At 36.6% G+C, this 17,406-nt stretch overlaps 4 protein-coding genes across 6 annotated transcripts; 1 reads left to right on the forward strand and 3 right to left on the reverse strand.

The window, feature by feature from the left end:
- Positions 1 to 418: 418 nt before the first annotated feature.
- Positions 419 to 1,873, reverse strand: LOC105116501 (transcription factor MYB24-like). Its single transcript, XM_011013895.1, has 3 exons — positions 1,662 to 1,873; positions 1,198 to 1,450; positions 419 to 984 (listed from the first exon to the last, which is right to left on the reverse strand). Exons 1-3 carry the CDS (start codon positions 1,850 to 1,852, stop codon positions 517 to 519), a joined length of 912 nt encoding a protein of 303 aa, XP_011012197.1. The 5' UTR covers positions 1,853 to 1,873; the 3' UTR covers positions 419 to 516.
- A 947-nt stretch (positions 1,874 to 2,820) lies between these two features.
- On the reverse strand, positions 2,821 to 8,407 carry LOC105116502 (uncharacterized). Its single transcript, XM_011013896.1, has 6 exons — positions 8,191 to 8,407; positions 7,247 to 7,518; positions 6,515 to 7,166; positions 6,199 to 6,398; positions 5,231 to 5,475; positions 2,821 to 4,979 (listed from the first exon to the last, which is right to left on the reverse strand). The coding sequence occupies exons 2-6, from the start codon at positions 7,516 to 7,518 to the stop codon at positions 3,106 to 3,108; spliced, it is 3,243 nt and encodes a 1,080-aa protein (XP_011012198.1). The 5' UTR covers positions 8,191 to 8,407; the 3' UTR covers positions 2,821 to 3,105.
- A 133-nt stretch (positions 8,408 to 8,540) lies between these two features.
- On the forward strand, positions 8,541 to 13,069 carry LOC105116504 (probable mitochondrial import inner membrane translocase subunit TIM21). 2 transcript variants are annotated; one of them, XM_011013897.1, is made up of 8 exons: positions 8,541 to 8,909; positions 9,751 to 9,807; positions 9,893 to 9,911; positions 10,778 to 10,941; positions 11,404 to 11,582; positions 11,695 to 11,743; positions 12,294 to 12,413; positions 12,647 to 13,069. In XM_011013897.1, exons 1-8 carry the CDS (start codon positions 8,748 to 8,750, stop codon positions 12,815 to 12,817), a joined length of 921 nt encoding a protein of 306 aa, XP_011012199.1. In that variant the 5' UTR covers positions 8,541 to 8,747; the 3' UTR covers positions 12,818 to 13,069. The 2 variants fall into 2 exon arrangements, with proteins under 2 accessions (XP_011012199.1, XP_011012200.1); XM_011013898.1 differs by having other exon boundaries at positions 9,893 to 9,905.
- Positions 13,070 to 14,077: 1,008 nt separating this feature from the next.
- LOC105116505 (uncharacterized) lies at positions 14,078 to 14,737 on the reverse strand. 2 transcript variants are annotated; one of them, XM_011013899.1, is made up of 2 exons: positions 14,407 to 14,737; positions 14,078 to 14,299 (listed from the first exon to the last, which is right to left on the reverse strand). In XM_011013899.1, the coding sequence occupies exons 1-2, from the start codon at positions 14,730 to 14,732 to the stop codon at positions 14,281 to 14,283; spliced, it is 345 nt and encodes a 114-aa protein (XP_011012201.1). In that variant the 5' UTR covers positions 14,733 to 14,737; the 3' UTR covers positions 14,078 to 14,280. The 2 variants fall into 2 exon arrangements, with proteins under 2 accessions (XP_011012201.1, XP_011012202.1); XM_011013900.1 differs by having other exon boundaries at positions 14,078 to 14,294; positions 14,407 to 14,716.
- Between the last annotated feature and the right edge of the window lie 2,669 nt (positions 14,738 to 17,406).

The following is a 17,406-nucleotide window of genomic DNA, read 5'->3' on the forward strand; positions in this document are numbered from 1 at the left end:
TTGAACATTGCTTTCAACCATCATGAAAAAAAGGGGGTCATTCTATACGTCAAGATCACCCACAATAGTACAAACTTGCCATCAATCGGATGTTGATGCCGGTATAGCATGAGTGAAAGAGAGTGAAAGAGACATGGCGATGCTGGTATAACTCGAGTAAAAGAGAGTGAAAGAGACGTGGTGATGCTCCACCCGACAAGGCAACACTTGCTCTTTACCTCGGGTTCTGCGACTCACTGAACAGCCAATAAATAAATAAAGTAAATGAATAAGAAAAAAAGAAGATAAGCTGTTGAAATGAGCACGAACGGGCTGGAATTCCATGTTCAGCAGTCAATTTCACATCTTTATCAGAGAGAGAGAGAGAGAGAGAGAGAGAGAGACTAGTGGCAAACCGTCACATTTATAGTTCTGGAGTTAGTACAAAGTATAGCAATCAATTTTCACCTGAGGAAACTATTCAATAAATCATCCTTCTACACCCACATAAAAAGAGCCTTGTGATCGACTAGTCCTTCACCACTCTGAAGGACTTGGAAACGGTTCCATATGATCAAACATGTCCGGTGGCAACTCATCGAAGAGGGTATCTGGGGTCGCAGGATTTTTTACATCAATTGGAATATTCATACAACTTGATACTGGATCAAACAATGGAGGCCCAAGTGAAAATTGTGCTGTATCTCCGAGTTCAGGAGCGTCAATTGTTCCAAGCACATTGAGAAAGTAAGGGTCATCCAGCCTAGCCAGGAGTTCATGGCTTTCTGGAGAGAATACAAGGTCTGGCTGGGGCTGTGGGATTTGAGGGAAGGGAATTCCTGACATGGGCTCGTATTGAACAAGATTTGCATCACAGCCTGGCAACTCAGATTTAACCAATGGTGGTAACGGCATCATTCTTATCTGTTCAGGGTTCTCCAAGTAGGATGATGAGCAAGCCTTCGAGGATACCTCTTCCTCCATTGAAGAACTAAACGTTGGAGCCTTCACACATAACAAAACAAGAAGAACGTAAATTGTCCTTCCACAACAGGTAAAAATAAATTACAGACAAAACCTTTCAAAGAGTCAAATAATCAAATGCTACCAGAAGTCCTCAACAGAGACCAGAGAAGGAACACTTTTTTTTTTTTGCAGCAACTAAAAAATCCCAAAATTTTCTTGAAAGCAGGTGATGATGCAATTATTTCCAATTACCTCGAATGTGGGAACATCCAGAAAGACAGGAACTTTATTTTTACTCCTCTGTTGTTTGGAATTAGAAGAGGAAGGTGGTGTTCCTGAAGTCTGCAAAATCCTAGCCAACCTCTTCTGTCTACTACTCCAGAAATTCTTCACATCATTATCAGTCCTTCCCGGCAAATACGTAGCGATTCTTGCCCATCTGTTCCCAATTTCTGCCTGCAAATCTATAACCACCCTCTCTTCCTCTGCTGAAAACTTGCACCCACTATAAAACCACACACACAGACACAACCAAAAAAAGAAATAAGAAATCAAGAGGAAATCCCATCTCTGGAAAATCACACATTACTGCAATGGACTAAAAACAAAGAGAAACTGAAACAACCCAGGATCAAAATCATGATAATTTATCATTGCATGCATGTAAAATTGCAACAAGTTGAAAATGTAATTAACCAAGTTAATTTGATACTTACTTTTTCAAGTTGGGTCTAAGCTTATTAACCCAGCGAAGACGACAAGACTTGCCAGTTCTATGTAAAAGGCCTTTGGATCGAATGGAGCTCCAATCTCTGGGACCATATTTTTTAACATGGTTAATCAGTACTTCATCTTCTTCCTCTTTCCAGGGCCCTTTTCTTATTTCTTCTTTCTTAAATCCTTCCATTTTCTGACCACTAGACACTTGCTTCTCTGTCTCTTTCTCTCTCTTATGTTGTTCTTGTTGCTAGACTCTCTTTGCGACACATGAGTCTGTGATGTTTTTGAAGATGAAAAAGAAGCGTGCTTCTTTTTTTTTGTTCTTTGTTTTTGGGGAAGTGGCGGTTAAGGCGGTTACTGCCACTACCCTCCCTACTAATATGCCCACATTCTCCGACTTTCTCTCTAGTTCAAAGTGGTTCTGAAGTTACTTTTATGTCCCTGTTTCTTCTAACCATGGGTCCAAATTTTCTTTGAGATTCAGGCCCGGACCAGGCCCAGGTTTGTATTTAAAGTAAACTGGGTTTTTTTTCTTTTTCCTTTTCTTTTTAATTTAGCAATTTAATTAAAATTCCCTTTAACATCTAGATTTAAAGCGGGGGAAAAAATATTTTAAGGTGTTGGTTTAGATGCTAAATTATTTTAATTTATATTTTATAAATTTAAATTCTAATTCGAATAATGTTTGCAAAAAGAAAAAAATGTAGGTCAATATAGATGGCTTGTTTTTAAAATCTGATAGTAGATGGAGTCATTTGTAAATTCCAGAGATGAAGTTAATGTTGTATTTAATTAGTGTCCTACGACAATATATATATATATATATATATATATATAACAAAAAAAATAGATATAAAAGAAACAAAAAAAAATATTTTAGTTGGGCAGAAAAACAAAGAAAATTTAATAAATTAACGAATTTTTATATTTTTAAAATTAGAAAAGAAAATCTCTTTTCTATCCCCGTCTTTCTGTATCATCTGTATTAGAACAGTAACCAAATAATTGTTTTTCAAAAGCATCACCTAGCATCTCAATCGGCTGCGTGTAAAGACATGAACTGAGTTTCTTCTCACTTCCACCCCATAAACTTTTTCAAGCATTTGCTCTTCCTTCAGACAATTATTTGTTGCTAAGAACAAGATTTTACAGTGACTATGAAAAGGTTCTTTCTAAATATGTTAAATTCTCTCATCAGATAAATCAACATAATGTCACAAAGAATTGCTTAGGAGTCTATGTACAACTACAAAAGAAAACGAAAGAGAGAGAAAATTGATTACACAGATTAGCAATAGCTAGCCATCACTAGCTGCAACACAAGCAACTCTATGGCCTCTATCAGAGACTACTTGCCACCAAGCCATCAGCAATTTGTCCTGAGCCAGTTCCCTCTGAAATGACATCATTTACAGTAACCAGCTGGTTGGTAGTGGCAATCTAATTATCACTTTTGTCATTTGCAACTCGCTTTTGACGTGTACGTCTAGTAAAAACCAATTTATCACTAAAAGATGGCTTCTTGAAAGAACCAGCTCCTTCAGTTTCAACCTTACCGGAAGGTTGTTCTTCAATGCACCTCGATATTGGTGAGGAACTTGGCAATGATTCTGAGTTCAAGTTGTCAACTGCTTTAGCATCGTGATGAAGATTTGAATTACTAGCCTTGTTATCACAAACCCCTTTTAATGAGAATGCATTACCATCACATCTCTGGCTCTCAGTCCTGCTTCCACCATCACTTTCTGGTTTCATCATTTCATTATCTGTGGTTCCCATCAATGATTGAACTGTATCAATCATTTGTGAATCAGAAGCCTTGTCAGTACTTGCATCTGCTGTATTAGTACTCACTAATGGCTTAGGATCCTTGTCGCTAGAAAAATTTTGAGTAGTCACCTCACATTGCTCCATGGACTCCATTGATGAAGGGATATCAATGGATAATGGTCTCACATCCATTACACTATTTTGTTCATGCCTGACTTGATCAGTCGAAACATCATGAGGAGGAGGACTCTTGCTCGTGTCAGAAACTGCATTATTTATAATCCTGTCTCCATTTTCAAAGCTTTCATTAGACGCAATTTCATTAACAGAAAGTAATCCAGGCAGAGAAATACTGGTGGTTGGCGGGTCAATATCCATCTGAGGACAGGCAACCTGCTCTCCAACACCAGCAACAAAATCACCTCTATGACTGCCAGAAGCCTCATGTCTGACCTGATGATCATTCCTGCTAAGGGATGACACATCTTTGTCCATACGATCACTCTCATTCACTAATTCTCTAGCTTGATTTGATAAGTTTGTCCCACTCATCTGCTGCTCAAGAGAGTCCAGAGCTTGTTTCTGAGTGGCATCCACGGCACTCTGGTTGCTATCTAAATCAACTTGATTCCGAGTGACATCATCAACAGAATGTATTCCGGGTGGAGAAATGCAGTTGGACGATGGGTCAACATCCATCTGAGCACAAGCCGATTCTTCTCCAACACCAACAAAATCACCTGTAACACCACGAGAAATCTCATGTGCATTTCTTTCCTGACAATCATTCTCAGTGTAAGATGGCAGATCTTTGTCAATGTGATGAGTCGCATTCACTACTTCTTTATCTTGATTTGAAGAATCGGTCCCACAGACCACCTGCTGCTCAAGTGAGTTTGCAGATTTTTTCTCAGTGGTATCTGCATTAGTCTGGCTGCCATCTAAATTAACTATTCCATCTAGTTGCTTCTGTACAGCAACTGCTAGAGAAGCAGCATGATCACGAATCAAACAATCATAAGGTGGGCAGCGTAGCATGTTGATCAGGGCCTGATTATACTGAAATAGGCTAATAGATGACTTTCTACTCCCTTTATCACGATATAATTTAATAATTTTAAAGACATGCTCACACAAGTTACCCATTTCCGCCCACTTGCAATCACAAATAGCAAATTCTGAACCAGGGTTCCAGACAACATGAACCCTATCTCGATCAAGCTGGTCAGTGACTTTTGCACATCTATATTCCACGACAACATCAGAATCTGGAATCTTCAATGCTTTTCGCCAAGATGTTAAACCACTAACCCATTCATCTTTCCAGTATCTTGCAAAATCATCCCTTTCTGAGTATTCATCAAGCCAGAAGTAGGAATGCACTTTTGTACCCAACTTATCAACCAACCAATCAGCACGTTGATAAACACCAGGATTCTTCTCATTCAAGAGCCTCACTTTCAATTGCCTGTGGTAAAATTCCATTGCTGCACAAGTCTCTTGGCTTGCCAATGGCAGATTTTTTAGTGCAGTAGTCCAACTCCCTGATACAAGGAAATCTTAGTTTAGTTTTCTGAAATAAAGAGTTTTGTAAAAAACCCAACTAACTCCAAGATTCTATAGCGATACTCCACATATTTTATCACACGCAGCCAAGTCAATCTTCTTCCAAATTGAGATACGAGACCCATTTGCAAACCAGCTCAGGGAAATTGAGAAGAAAGATAGAAATGTGTATAGCCTGTTTATGCTATCTTAATTACTATTGAAAAGAAAAGAAGAGAAATTTACCAACCTATTCTAGGATACCAGGTTGCCTTGAAGTAATCCATAAAACTAGAGCCGTCAACAAAATCTTCCATGAGATCTTCAAACAAACGTACAGTTCCTTGTCCTTTGCAAATATCATCTACTGTCTGACCAAGCCGTCTTGATATCTGAACACGCATCTCTGTTTCCAGGCACCTCTTTATTAGATTCTTATGCCATGCATGGCGAACTCGCCAAAAAGATAACAACACAGAGCACTGAAACACCTCCCTGACAACAAGGTAAAGAAATAAGGTTTTTGTTTAGATATATATCGTCCAAAAGGGAAACATGGAGGCCAAAAACTATTCTCTATTTGCCTGGACCAACACATCACGTCCACAACACAATCAATCTAAACTGCCAAGTCCCAGATCTTTGCTCAGACTGAGAATCTGAAATAATCTCCACAGACCTCATCTTACAAATTCTTATGAGCATTTCACCAAGCATTGCAGTTCAGTTCTTCATATGAGTTAAAAAGCACATTAGTGTGTTTGGAAATGTGGTAGCGGTTGTGGTTCAAAGTGCTTTTCGCTTAGAAATGCATCAAAATAAAAAATAAAAAACTATTTTTTAAAATTATTTTTTACATCAGCACATCAAAACAATCTGAAAACATAAAAAAAAAAATAAGCAAAAAAAAAAAATCAAATTTCCAAACAGGCTTTAAAGTGTCCTTTAAGATCACAATGGTAGACAACAGTTGGGGCCTCAAGCAGAAAGTCTGAAGCAATACCGTGTCAAGCAAATTTTAAGGCACCAGAGATCTCAAGGGATCAGTCATTGCTTGTACTGAACTCTAAATTTCAGGATACAGAATTAAAAAATACAAAATCCCTGCAAAACCCATGGATATGGGCCATATGACCCTTGGAACACTCTGTAAAACAACTAAAAATGACCAAGAAGAAAAAATCATCGAATTTACATTAAAGAAAGTGAACTGCCAACCTTATTGTGAGGATGTCTGTCAAAGGGTCATCCACTATAAAGCCAGCCAACTTCCACGAAGGATCTTTCATACAAACTCTGTTGTAAAGTGCCCTCATCCATCTATGCGCATCAGCACTAGCAAATCTTGGTGTTATGATCCAAGCTACAGGGATGGCCTTGTTGTCAGAGTTGAACACAACTAGACTGTGAACAGGATACTAAACAAAATGAAAGAAAAGAGCAAGGTCAGTTTCTGAAACATATAGAGCCATTCAGGCACTGTAATTGATATTTGGTTAGACAGGATTGGACCATATTAACTGAAATGACAAACCTTTAATTTGTTTGTTCCAAATCTTGAATCAGAAGCCACAAGACCATGATTTCCAAACCGAATCATTTGTTGTAACTGCCACTCTGTTTGAATTCCCAAAGTGAAAGGCTCTGAATCAGAAAAATCCTCGAAGAAGAATACCTGATTCTGGTGGCTTTCAACCCACATGTTAATGCTAACTGCATCATCACTGTCCAGTTCATATGCAGAGCGGCGGATGCTCCTTTCCTGCCTCCGCACATACCTGTGTGTCAACAGGTCATCACGATTACATGGACCGCCCTGCCTTTCTACTGATTCATTGTGTCTTTGCATTATGGTCTCCACAGAGACCCCAACATATAGTAAAGATAAAACACGAAGCCGAAGATCCTCTGAGATATATGGGGCAAACATAGCTCGAGTTCCTTCAGCCTTCTTATCCCGAGGGCCATGGCATGGTAACCCTTTTTTATCCACGTGCTTGTCCTGATTATATATGATCAGTGCTACAGATGGTTCAGCAATTAAACGTTTTACAATAAAATGGCAGGTGCACCCCCTCTTAGTGTTTGGTCTACCAGCATTTTTCTTTTTTGGAACATAAGTAGTTCTACTGGGCCGTACTATGCCACCTTTCCGATGATCATCAGGGCCAAAAGAACACCAATACCTAAAAATTCAAATGGATCACTTAACTCACAGCATTGATGGCCAGTAAGTAGGAGCTGCCAAAAGAAGAGTGAAACTTACAATATGTACTCAAGGATGCCATCAACCTTTTGCTTGTAAGATGTTTGTGGAGGTCGACGCCTTCTAGCTTCAACATGAAATCTCGTTGGACAGTCTTTATTAGCAGACTCACCTCTTACAAAATCATCCACCCGAGCAAAAGGGATAAGAGCGAGTCTATCCAAATTGTCACGCCAACCTTCAACCTTTGACCACACAATATCAGAAGCAGAGAATTCCAAAGTTGGAGGATTCTGCACAGGAAGGGACAGAATCTCATCCCATCTGGCCATCTAAAAATGCACATAACAGAAATTAGGTCAGTGAATAGTTGAAGGGTTATAACCTAGTACAAAGTGACATCTCATCAAACCCAAGTTTGATGAACTTACGAAAAAAACAAAAAACAAAATCCTTATTCTTCAGACTTTTGCAAAATCAGAACAAATAATTGTACCATCAGTGTATTGCATCATATCAAGTCCTTTGATCAACATATCTTGGAATTATTAAAATTTTAAAATGAATTATAGCACCAGTAATCTATTTTATCATATCAACTCCTGTAATCAACTTATCTTGAAACTGTAAATATAGAAAACAAGCATAAAAAACCCGACCTTTGTATAGAAAACAAGCATAATGACTTTACAATTTAAACATATTGACTATGGATGCACGAATCAATCTTCAAGTTTCCTGTCATAATCTTAGTGTCTAAACTTTTGGAAAACAACGCAACATATATAAAATCCTTAAAAGTTCTTGTACACCTTGAAAAAGTTCTCTTCTTAACAACTCCTAAACAAATAGCTCTATACAGAAATGAATCCATAAACAAAAAAATCTATGAAGAAAAACTGCACTAAATTGAGTGTTAAAAAATTTCCAACTTTTCTCCATTTTTCTCCTGGCCTCGGGAGTGCCTTGGAGTTTCTTCATATTTATGTAAATAGAGAACTTACCAGCAACAAAAATGGGCTGCTGCAAAGCAGTAGTGTTAAAAAGACAAGCCAAATTCTTTTCAAACAAATTCAACTCCTTTCCTTCTTTCTTCTTTCCCTCCCTCGCTGTGTATGAGTTTTATCTCTGGCAGCTGCTAGGTGCTAGCTAGCTCTCCTCTTGACTTTGAGGGAACAAGAAAGGAGAGGAAAACAAGCCATTCGGTTCAAATTCGGGCTTTCGTTGTACGGGCTAAGTTTTGAGGAGTGAGCCCAAAGAATAGTGGGTAGCCTTCTTGGGTTTTTTACACGTGAGGTTTCTTCTTGCACGTGTCTGCAATAAAACCCCAAATTGCTTCCCATTGGGTTTTTGGGTCTCTCTTCCTCTCTCGATATCTTAATACAGGGTCGAAGTATATGATTTCTGGGTCTTGAATATCTCTCAATTTCAGCATCTGGGTCTTATTTTATTTGGTTTTTTTAACCTTTTTTAGGCTATAAGCGTTGGTTTTTGTGTTAAAGTTTTTATTTTTTTTGGGGCTACGTAGAAAAGGTAGGGGTTTTTCTTGTAGTATTAGAAGATGCAACATATTAGGAGATGCAGCGGTTTTTTGAGATCTCAAAATGGGCTGCCTTTATTTTTGGAGAGAAAGATTGTTAAGGGAGTTTCTGATGTGGGTTTGGCGTCCTTTTCAACATCCATGGCTGCACAAAGAAGTGCTCTTGGTAATTCAGCCACTGGGGTAAAAATTTGTCTTTTTTCCTTTTTAGTTTCAGCTTTGTACCTTTGAGACACTGCGACTTGCCTTCGGAGTTGAAGTTGGTTATGTACAGCTTTTGTTGTGGTTTGAGTTCAAATTTAGTTTGTGCCTCGTGTGTTTCATGGTTGTTTGAAGAAACTTCTTGTTTTATATTGAATGGAATAGAACTTGAATGTCATTGTAATGGTAATGCATCTTGCCTCAAAGTGTTGCCACTTTGAGGTATATTTACGAGACCTGGATCCTATTGAACTCATTGTGCCAAAGTATTGCAATGAATGAATTTAATCTCCCGAATGAAAAATTTATCTTAGCTTCATTTAAGATATGCTGACCTTTCTTTTCGGCACTTAGCCTAAATAATGTAATGCAAATGACATCCTGGAGTTGTAGATTTCTCCAGGTTCTGGCCTTCTAAAATGAGGAGGCAAGATTAGTTTCATTGATATTAGAAAAATTCACCTGTCAGAAACGAGATTGAACCCCCAGTCGTGCTCTTTCTAGTTATAATTTTCCTGTTACCCTTTTTTTTCTTTCTTCTAAAAATCACTCCTCATCCTTTCCCCTTCCTGGCTTTAAATGAAGCAACTAGTTCAACCAGTTATTTGCTCTTTGTCATTACTACCTTTGTTCTGTTTGTTGGCTCCTGTTGTTACCTTAATGCTTCTGGAAATGTCTGTCATTAAGTAACTGTTTTTACCATAAACTTACGGTACAATTGGGTAATTTTCTTTTTATAGTTGAAATACTGTTTGTTTCAAGCATATTAGTTAAATGTGATGCATTGGTGTTTGATCTAAGTTACATTCTGATGTTGACTCAGCTGCCAAAGTCAGATTATGTGAGACATTTTGCTTCCAATGCCAACCATTTGACTAAGGTGTGGTAGTTAGTTATTTTCACTTTCATTTCCCCACAGCTTGTAACTGCAGACTGATTTTGTTTTATTTCATTCTATTTTGCAGGACATACTTCGGGGTAATGGTTAGTGATTGTTATGCTCCACTTTATTGAATCATTATGCTTGTGTAAGTCTCATATGCCCAAATCTGATATAGTCTTCTCTCTTGTTGCTGAGAGTTGTTCGTCTGCCTCTTTGGCAAAAGTTTCAGTAAAAGTCATGCTCTTTATTGAGAGCTGTGCCCTTGGACTATAGTAATCTGGGGAGTTCTTATTTGCTTACTGCATTATTGCTCATCCTGGAGCTCATTGTTTGTTTGCTTGCAAGAGAGTTATACAAGGATCAAAGATCTTATACTAATCATTTTTATTGGCTGGTCTCATTTTCTGATATGGAGCCAGTAAACCTCATCTGCTCCTCCAGATTTTTTATTTTGGCAGAAAAGGAAGTTTCAGGATGCCCTTCTGAATCAGTGGTGATCTAGTCTATCCCTATGAATGTTTCACCGCAAGTTCTAGTTTGCATGTTTACTGACTAAGTCTCATATTTCATGCTGTTGTAATGGAGATCTAATAGCCTTTTTGATAAAGGGTCTAGCAAAGAAAGAACATGACAATGAGCTGATTTTATTGAATCCTTGGATGTCTCATTGGGAGTTTAGGTAAAAGATCATAAAGAAACTATAGTAGGATCTATCACTTTAATGCTAGGACCTGCAATAAATAATTGAAAACTTAACAGTTTTAGATAGTGTAACTAAACTCAATGCAGGAGAGGAGTTGTAGCCATAAAATTCATATAATATAATAAAGTATTTGGAGCCACACAAAGTGCTGCAAGTTTACTGACATTTAGTGTCAGACATGCATATCCACCGGTTCTGGAGCAAGGTTGTTTTGCTTTTTGATTTCTCTCTTTGCAAATTAATTCTTGACAGTATATTTGGCAGGTATCCCTGCTATGTATGGAGGTAAATCTAACAGAGAATGCCTGGTTAGCCTTAGGTCACCCTTTCAAATCATGGAAAACCATGGAGGAAGCACCATTAATATTTGTGTTGCTAGATCCTTTGCATCGAAAGCTTCAAAGAAAGAGACACGAAATCAATCTGAGGTTTGAATTGAAATCCAAGTTCTTGAACTTGCTTGTTTATGTTATATCCACATGCTATTTAGATTACTCTGATTACAGTTTAAGTAGAACACTTGAATGAATCCTGTGTTTCTATGCAGGCAACCTTTTTATCTATAAAATGATAAAAATGGAGTATATTTCTATTATAAGGATACTATCACTATCTGGGTGGTTCTAGATTTTCATATAGGAAATATGTGTTTGCTCCATACTTCATTGTTGAAACAAAGTGTTTCTTTCAAGAGGGAATTTTTAAATTTCTTCTGTGTTTATGTACTCCCAACATAGTGGCATCTGAACCATCCTGACTACATATGTTTTTGTCTACCTTTTTGCTTTATATATTGGTTTCATTTCCTGTTTTCTTCGCAAAGTTTTTTTTTTTTTTCCCTGAAAACTTGTGCTCTTAAACTATTAATTGTGCTTTGCCACTCTGGACAGACCAGAAAAGACTTATCTACTGTCGAGGATCCTTTTGATGCTCCAACATACAATATCCCAGAGAAGCCTGTGACATTTACAGAGGGTGCTTCCTACAGCATTATAATTCTTGCAGGACTTGGTGTTGCTGCAGCTGCAGCTTATGCTGTTTTCAAGGAGCTGATATTTGAACCAAAAGAGTAAGAGTTGATTTTTCTTGTTAAATTATACAAATATGGTTAAAAATAAATTATTTGAGGTTTTGCCTTCTTTTCCTGATTCCACTATGATTTGAACCATGATCTGTGATAGATACAAGATCTTTAACAAGGCTCTGAAAAGGATTCAAGATGACAGTCAGGTTTGTGAAAATTGATAATCTTTGTCTGGCCGCACAATTTTTAAAGCAATTGTTCCTCTTCTATTTATTATCATGGTGGACCTGAAAAGGGGATGTTACCTTACAATGGAGCAGTCATTTGAGGTTGCCCTTTGTGGAAGCACCCCGAGTATGTAAATGGAGTGACTGATTATGCTGTAACAATAAATCATACGGTTATTATCAACTGTCATCTGAAAATAAGAATGGCAGTGGGTGCTTAACTTCAAGTAGTCGGGTACAGTTTATTGGCAAAACTAATATAGAGAAAACAAATTCTTTCAAAATGTAATCACAAAGTTGTGAGGGAGGTTTTAAATACTTTAGATAAAATCCAGAAAGATCTGGTAGTAAATGGTCACAAGGGTTCTCACTGCAACTAAACTTTGCCATCTATGTTCTTGTACTATAAAAGACCATGATTGCAGGCTGTTTCAAAATTTGAAAGCTGAATCATATTGGTGGTATTCTTTACATATGTTGATTTGCAATTTTGTCATTCACTTTGGATTATATTTTCTTTGAAAATCAGGTCAGGGTGAGGATTGGATCCCCTATTACAGGTTATGGTCAGGAAAGTAGAAATCGTGCTGCTCGCCAACGTATTCCCAATAGGATCTTTACTGATGAAGATGGTGTGGAGCATGTCCAGGTAAACTGTGAAGCAACATAATTTATAATAACCATATGAAATTTGTCTTGTGCATCCAAGAAATGCAAAAGTTTCCAGGATTGTGAATAACATTCCTGAATTATTTCCAGAACCTCCTTCCACTTTAAGAACAAATAAAGTGAAAAAATTTCACAAGAACTAATGAAATTGAGGATAATTTTGATTTTCTGAGTAACTTGATATCTGCTTATTCGTTGCCTCATTAAATGTAGATTAATTTCTATATTCGTGGGCCGCATGGTGCTGGGAAGGTGTCTGCTGAGATGTTCAAAGACAAAGTGGACAAGCAGTGGAAGTATACATACTTAATTGTGGAGACCATGCAACCTTCACGATCACAGTTGATTCTGGAGTCTTACATGCCTGCGCCAGCGGTTGCGTAAAACATGTACACAAGCGTTCCATAGCTTAGATATGGTTTCTTTTTGTACCAATTTGATCTGGAGCTGGGGTTGCTAACTCTCGTCGATAGATATGAATAATTTGTATTCGTTCTCGTGAGATTGATCCTTAGTTTTCTTGAGAGTTCCAGTTTTGTCCTTCTGAGCTGATTAATTTTTTGTTCACTGAGAAAGCAAAGATCTCTGAAATGTGATTGGTTGGTCATTGAATTAAACAATTTTGTTGGTGATTAACATTGTGTTTTTAATCACTTGTTTAGAGAAGGTTCTCAAGTTATAGTATGTCCTCGTTAACCGAGGAAACAAACGTGGATTGAACACAGCTGATGTTCTCCGGTGCGATCTCATTGAGTCTCTGGGATCTTAATGAACCAATACTTGCAACATGGAACGTTTTTCTGTAGCGAGAGCCAAATAATGACGTTGCATGATCATGATACTCCGCACAATTCCGTCACTAGCAAACCCAACTTCATCACTGTAATGCCTGGATTTTGCATGAGCATGTGCATGAACCAAATCCTGACAGGCAGTGGCCAACAGTGGTTCGCCATTCTTCGTTGCTATGCTCCCTGTTACACCCATCCATCTTTCGTAATAGGTTGATCATAATGCCAAGAATAGGCTTCCCCTTGCAAAGAAGAGCAGTAAGGGTTCCAAACTTGCACCTTTTACAAATAAAAGCTGTATGTTACATCAAGAGGATCCACAATCCTAACAAAGTCTGGAAGGTTGGTGTCATTGATGATGATATCTTTAGAATTCCACTTCGTTTCTTCGCCAAAAACTGCATGGGAAGGGAAGTTCTCAAGAATGATGGAAACTATAGCTTCTTCGACTTCTTTATCCGAAACTTTTACAGGGCCATCTCCATCACACACACAGATGTATATTTATATTGCAAACCTCAAAAAAATCCCTTCAACTATATAATTAGCCTCAATTCTGCCACTAAACAAATCTCTTTCCTCAGTTGGATCTCCCAAGTTTCAGAAATTTTAAACATCCGAAGAAGACCCCAAGCAATGCTAAATCCCTTGGTAGCTAAACAGTCTGCACAAACATTACCTTCGCAATAAACCTGCTGTAAACGAGTTCTTTAACTTCTGCTCAGCACGTTCTTTATCAACTACTATAATTGAGTCCCAGAGGGTCTGTTCAATGTGTCTGTTAAGCATTTGATCAAGCAAGACCAAGAACATCAAAAGCTTATTTCCATGTTAATTGACTCTTTGAAGCAAGTTAACCAGAACAGAATTTTAACTTCATTAGGCAATGGTTATAGAAAAAGGTACTCTCTCAAACAACAATCAAAAGAAAAAATCTTATTACAAAAGAAGTATTGTGGAGTGCATCATATTGTTGACATCTACAGCTTGCATTCTAGCATTACAAAACATAGGACACGAAACTGCATACATCTCCAAAATTCTTGATGCCCCTTGTCATAGATCATCAGCTTTTCTAACAAGAAAAAAAATGATAAACAACAATCAATGGTTGTACAAATGTAATTTTTTGGGACTCTAAAAAAAAAGTATACAGATGCTAAAAGAGAGCAAGCAACTTACTCTTTTGCTACTCTTGGAGGAACCCCAAGCCCATTCCTTATATTTGCTCCCAATTCTATAAGATCTTGTACCTTGTGGATGCCAGAGGCTTGAAGGGAAGCAATGGAAGCAGAGGCGGCGGAACCCACAAAGAGGGAGGCAACGGCTAACGCTTTTAAGGGCATGAGACGAGAGTCGCCGGAGAAGCCTCTTTTATATGCTGAAATGCCCCACCCTAACTTGGCCATGCTTGCCGTTGCCCACCACCACCACCACTGGGTCTCGATGCCGCCACCGCAGCCAGTCTCCATTTCTTTCTTTCCGCTGAGTGACTGGGACCCCACCATGAACTCATTTCTTTGCGGTCATCGATAAGGGGTCTGATTTGTAGGCCTAATAATTCTTGATTTCTATTCTTTTTAGCCCTTGTAGGCCCATACAAGTCGCTGGGTATTGGTACGAGGCCTTTTAAATCCTCTGTGGACTCTGGTCCTGGCCAAATGAGAAGACACGTATGAGGCTGGCTAATTTCTTTTTCTTTTTTCTTTTTTTTTCTTTTTTCTTTTTTCTTTTTTCTTTTTGCTTTTTTCCAGTTAAAAAGATCGTTGCCGTTGGAGTTAATTTTGCACTGCCATGTTTTTAGGTGACAAGCTGATAACAAAATTAAGGGATTGATTAGACCGTCTTTTACATGAGATGTCAACTAAGTTAAACTTTTAATATTTTTGGAGAATTAAACCTATGATCTCTTGGATGATACCAAGAACAAACACTAATAAGTTAGGTAAAATTGGATTATTTTCCTGAATGAAAAAAATAAAGATAATAAAAACAGATAAAAAAATATAATAAAAAACAAAAACAAAATCATTTTTAGTAATAATACACAATACAGAATATAAAATAAAATTATTTGTTCAAAATAGATATCTTACGCGATTAAAACATGATCTCTTATTTCTCAAATATAAAAAATAAAATAAAATTTTATATAAAAACTAATAATCGTAAAATCAAACGGGCAAAGCAAAAAGTGAATAGAGAATACGTGGATTAAATAGTATTTTTCATGCAAAAATAACATAGGCCATGTGTTTGATCTTTATTTTCTTAATTATTTATCTATACTATAAATTAAAACCAAATCTCATTAAATTGACCTCCGACAAACCTAACCAAAGCCTCCATTCCCCAAGATCATGGGAAGAAAAGAAACCATGGACTCACAAAACACGAGCACTCAAAACAGCACACAAAAGTACGAAAAAAATGTGATAAAAAAAAAATTAAAATCCACGTGGATCGCTTTGTAAGGAGAGGTACAATGCTACGCTGGACAATAAAATGCCCCCATGAATTAGTTTTCTTTAAATAAATGAGACCTAACCCTTGAATGCAACTACAAGTCAAGAGCATTTATGTCCTCTTGGAGTTAGCTGGGTGCACTTTCCAGCGTGGACCCCCACCACCCACAAGCAATTCAAAAGATTCGCCAATTTCCTTTTGTAATTCGAATGACTAATAACTGTGTTCGGTTCCTGGTCTTCCACGGAAAGTAGCACTTGAAAAATTATTTCGGAGATTGTCGGAGAACGGTTCATTGGATAAAATAAAATAACCCGATTATTTTAATAGAAATTATTGAAAACATTAAAAGAGGTAGATGCAGAAAAATATTATTCACGAACTCACATGTGACTGTGAACTCATTCTTCATTTCTTATTTTTATTTTTCCATTCTTAAATTTTAATTATTTTATGTGATTTGATCCTAATTAAGAATTAATTACTTTTGATTTCTTAAGAAATTATAAAATGAAAAGAAAAAAAACTAAAATAAATAATGCACCAAAATTGGGTGGTGTGCCAGGTTTCTGCAAAAAATATAGACTTAGGATCTCAATTTTTAAAAATAATATAATTTATACATTTAAAGTATCTTCAAATCACAAATTGGTAGAAAAGTTAATTTACATTATTTTTTAATTCTTAGTTATAAAAATTATAGAAAAAAATTATTATTTACACCATTTTTACCACCAAAATGTTTTTTCTTGGTGTCTATAGTTTCCATGTGATGAAAAAGATTTGATAATGATTGTTTGAAATTTCAGTATTGTTTAAAAAACAAATCTAAGTTTGAGTTTTGAAATTTTTTTTGGAGTGTTTTAGGTTGATAAATAAATTTGTTGGTATTCCAATGATATTTATGAGATATTCTAGATTTAAAAAATTTAAAAATTAAATTTTTTTTTTTTAAAATATTGTTTGAGTTTTTCAACCACCACAATAATGGTTGGAATTTGACTCGTAAATAAAATATTTATCTAAGTAGATAATATATTGCTCATGTATTTTTTTAAAAAAATTTAGAGTACAATCCTTTAAAAAATAAAATTAAAATCAAGCCTAAACACACAAGTTTTTTTTCTAATTTTTTTTCATTGTTAATATTTTTTATATAAATAACTCTTAGTTTATTTAATTAGATATATAGTAGAGCTTTTCATTCAGAATTTTTTGGTAAAAAACACATAGTAAAAACCTGCTTATTTTAATTATTATTTTTTTAAATAGTTTACCCGCAGCAAAGCGCGGTGAAATATGTGATCCAAAGCACGCGCTGTGGACAGATACTGTGTCGTGGGGGCTATTTGACTATCATCGTTCACAAAAATCCAAAGTCCCATCCCCACCACACACTCACTGTCGTTTTTCTGTGGTGTATGTGATAGAAGAGGGGAATGAACAAGCCGTCAAAGGGCGAAAAAGAGAGCAACCCACGTCGGAGGATATAGACAACTGTACCTCTCTTTACCAAATACTTTGTCCTTGGCCGGAGTCACCGTAGCTTGTGGGTCTGCATGGAGCTTGTTGGGTAATTTTAAAATTATTTTTTATTTAATTTAATTATATAATAATTAAAATCAATATTTGTAGAAGTTAGGAAGATCTAGATTTTAAAAGAAGAAAAAAATGTATTTCTTAAGTTAATGTATTTCAATATTTGTTTTGACAAAA

The sequence above is a fragment of the Populus euphratica genome, unplaced genomic scaffold, assembly GCF_000495115.2.
Source record: "Populus euphratica unplaced genomic scaffold, PopEup_1.0 scaffold971.1, whole genome shotgun sequence".
NCBI lineage: Eukaryota > Viridiplantae > Streptophyta > Magnoliopsida > Malpighiales > Salicaceae > Populus > Populus euphratica.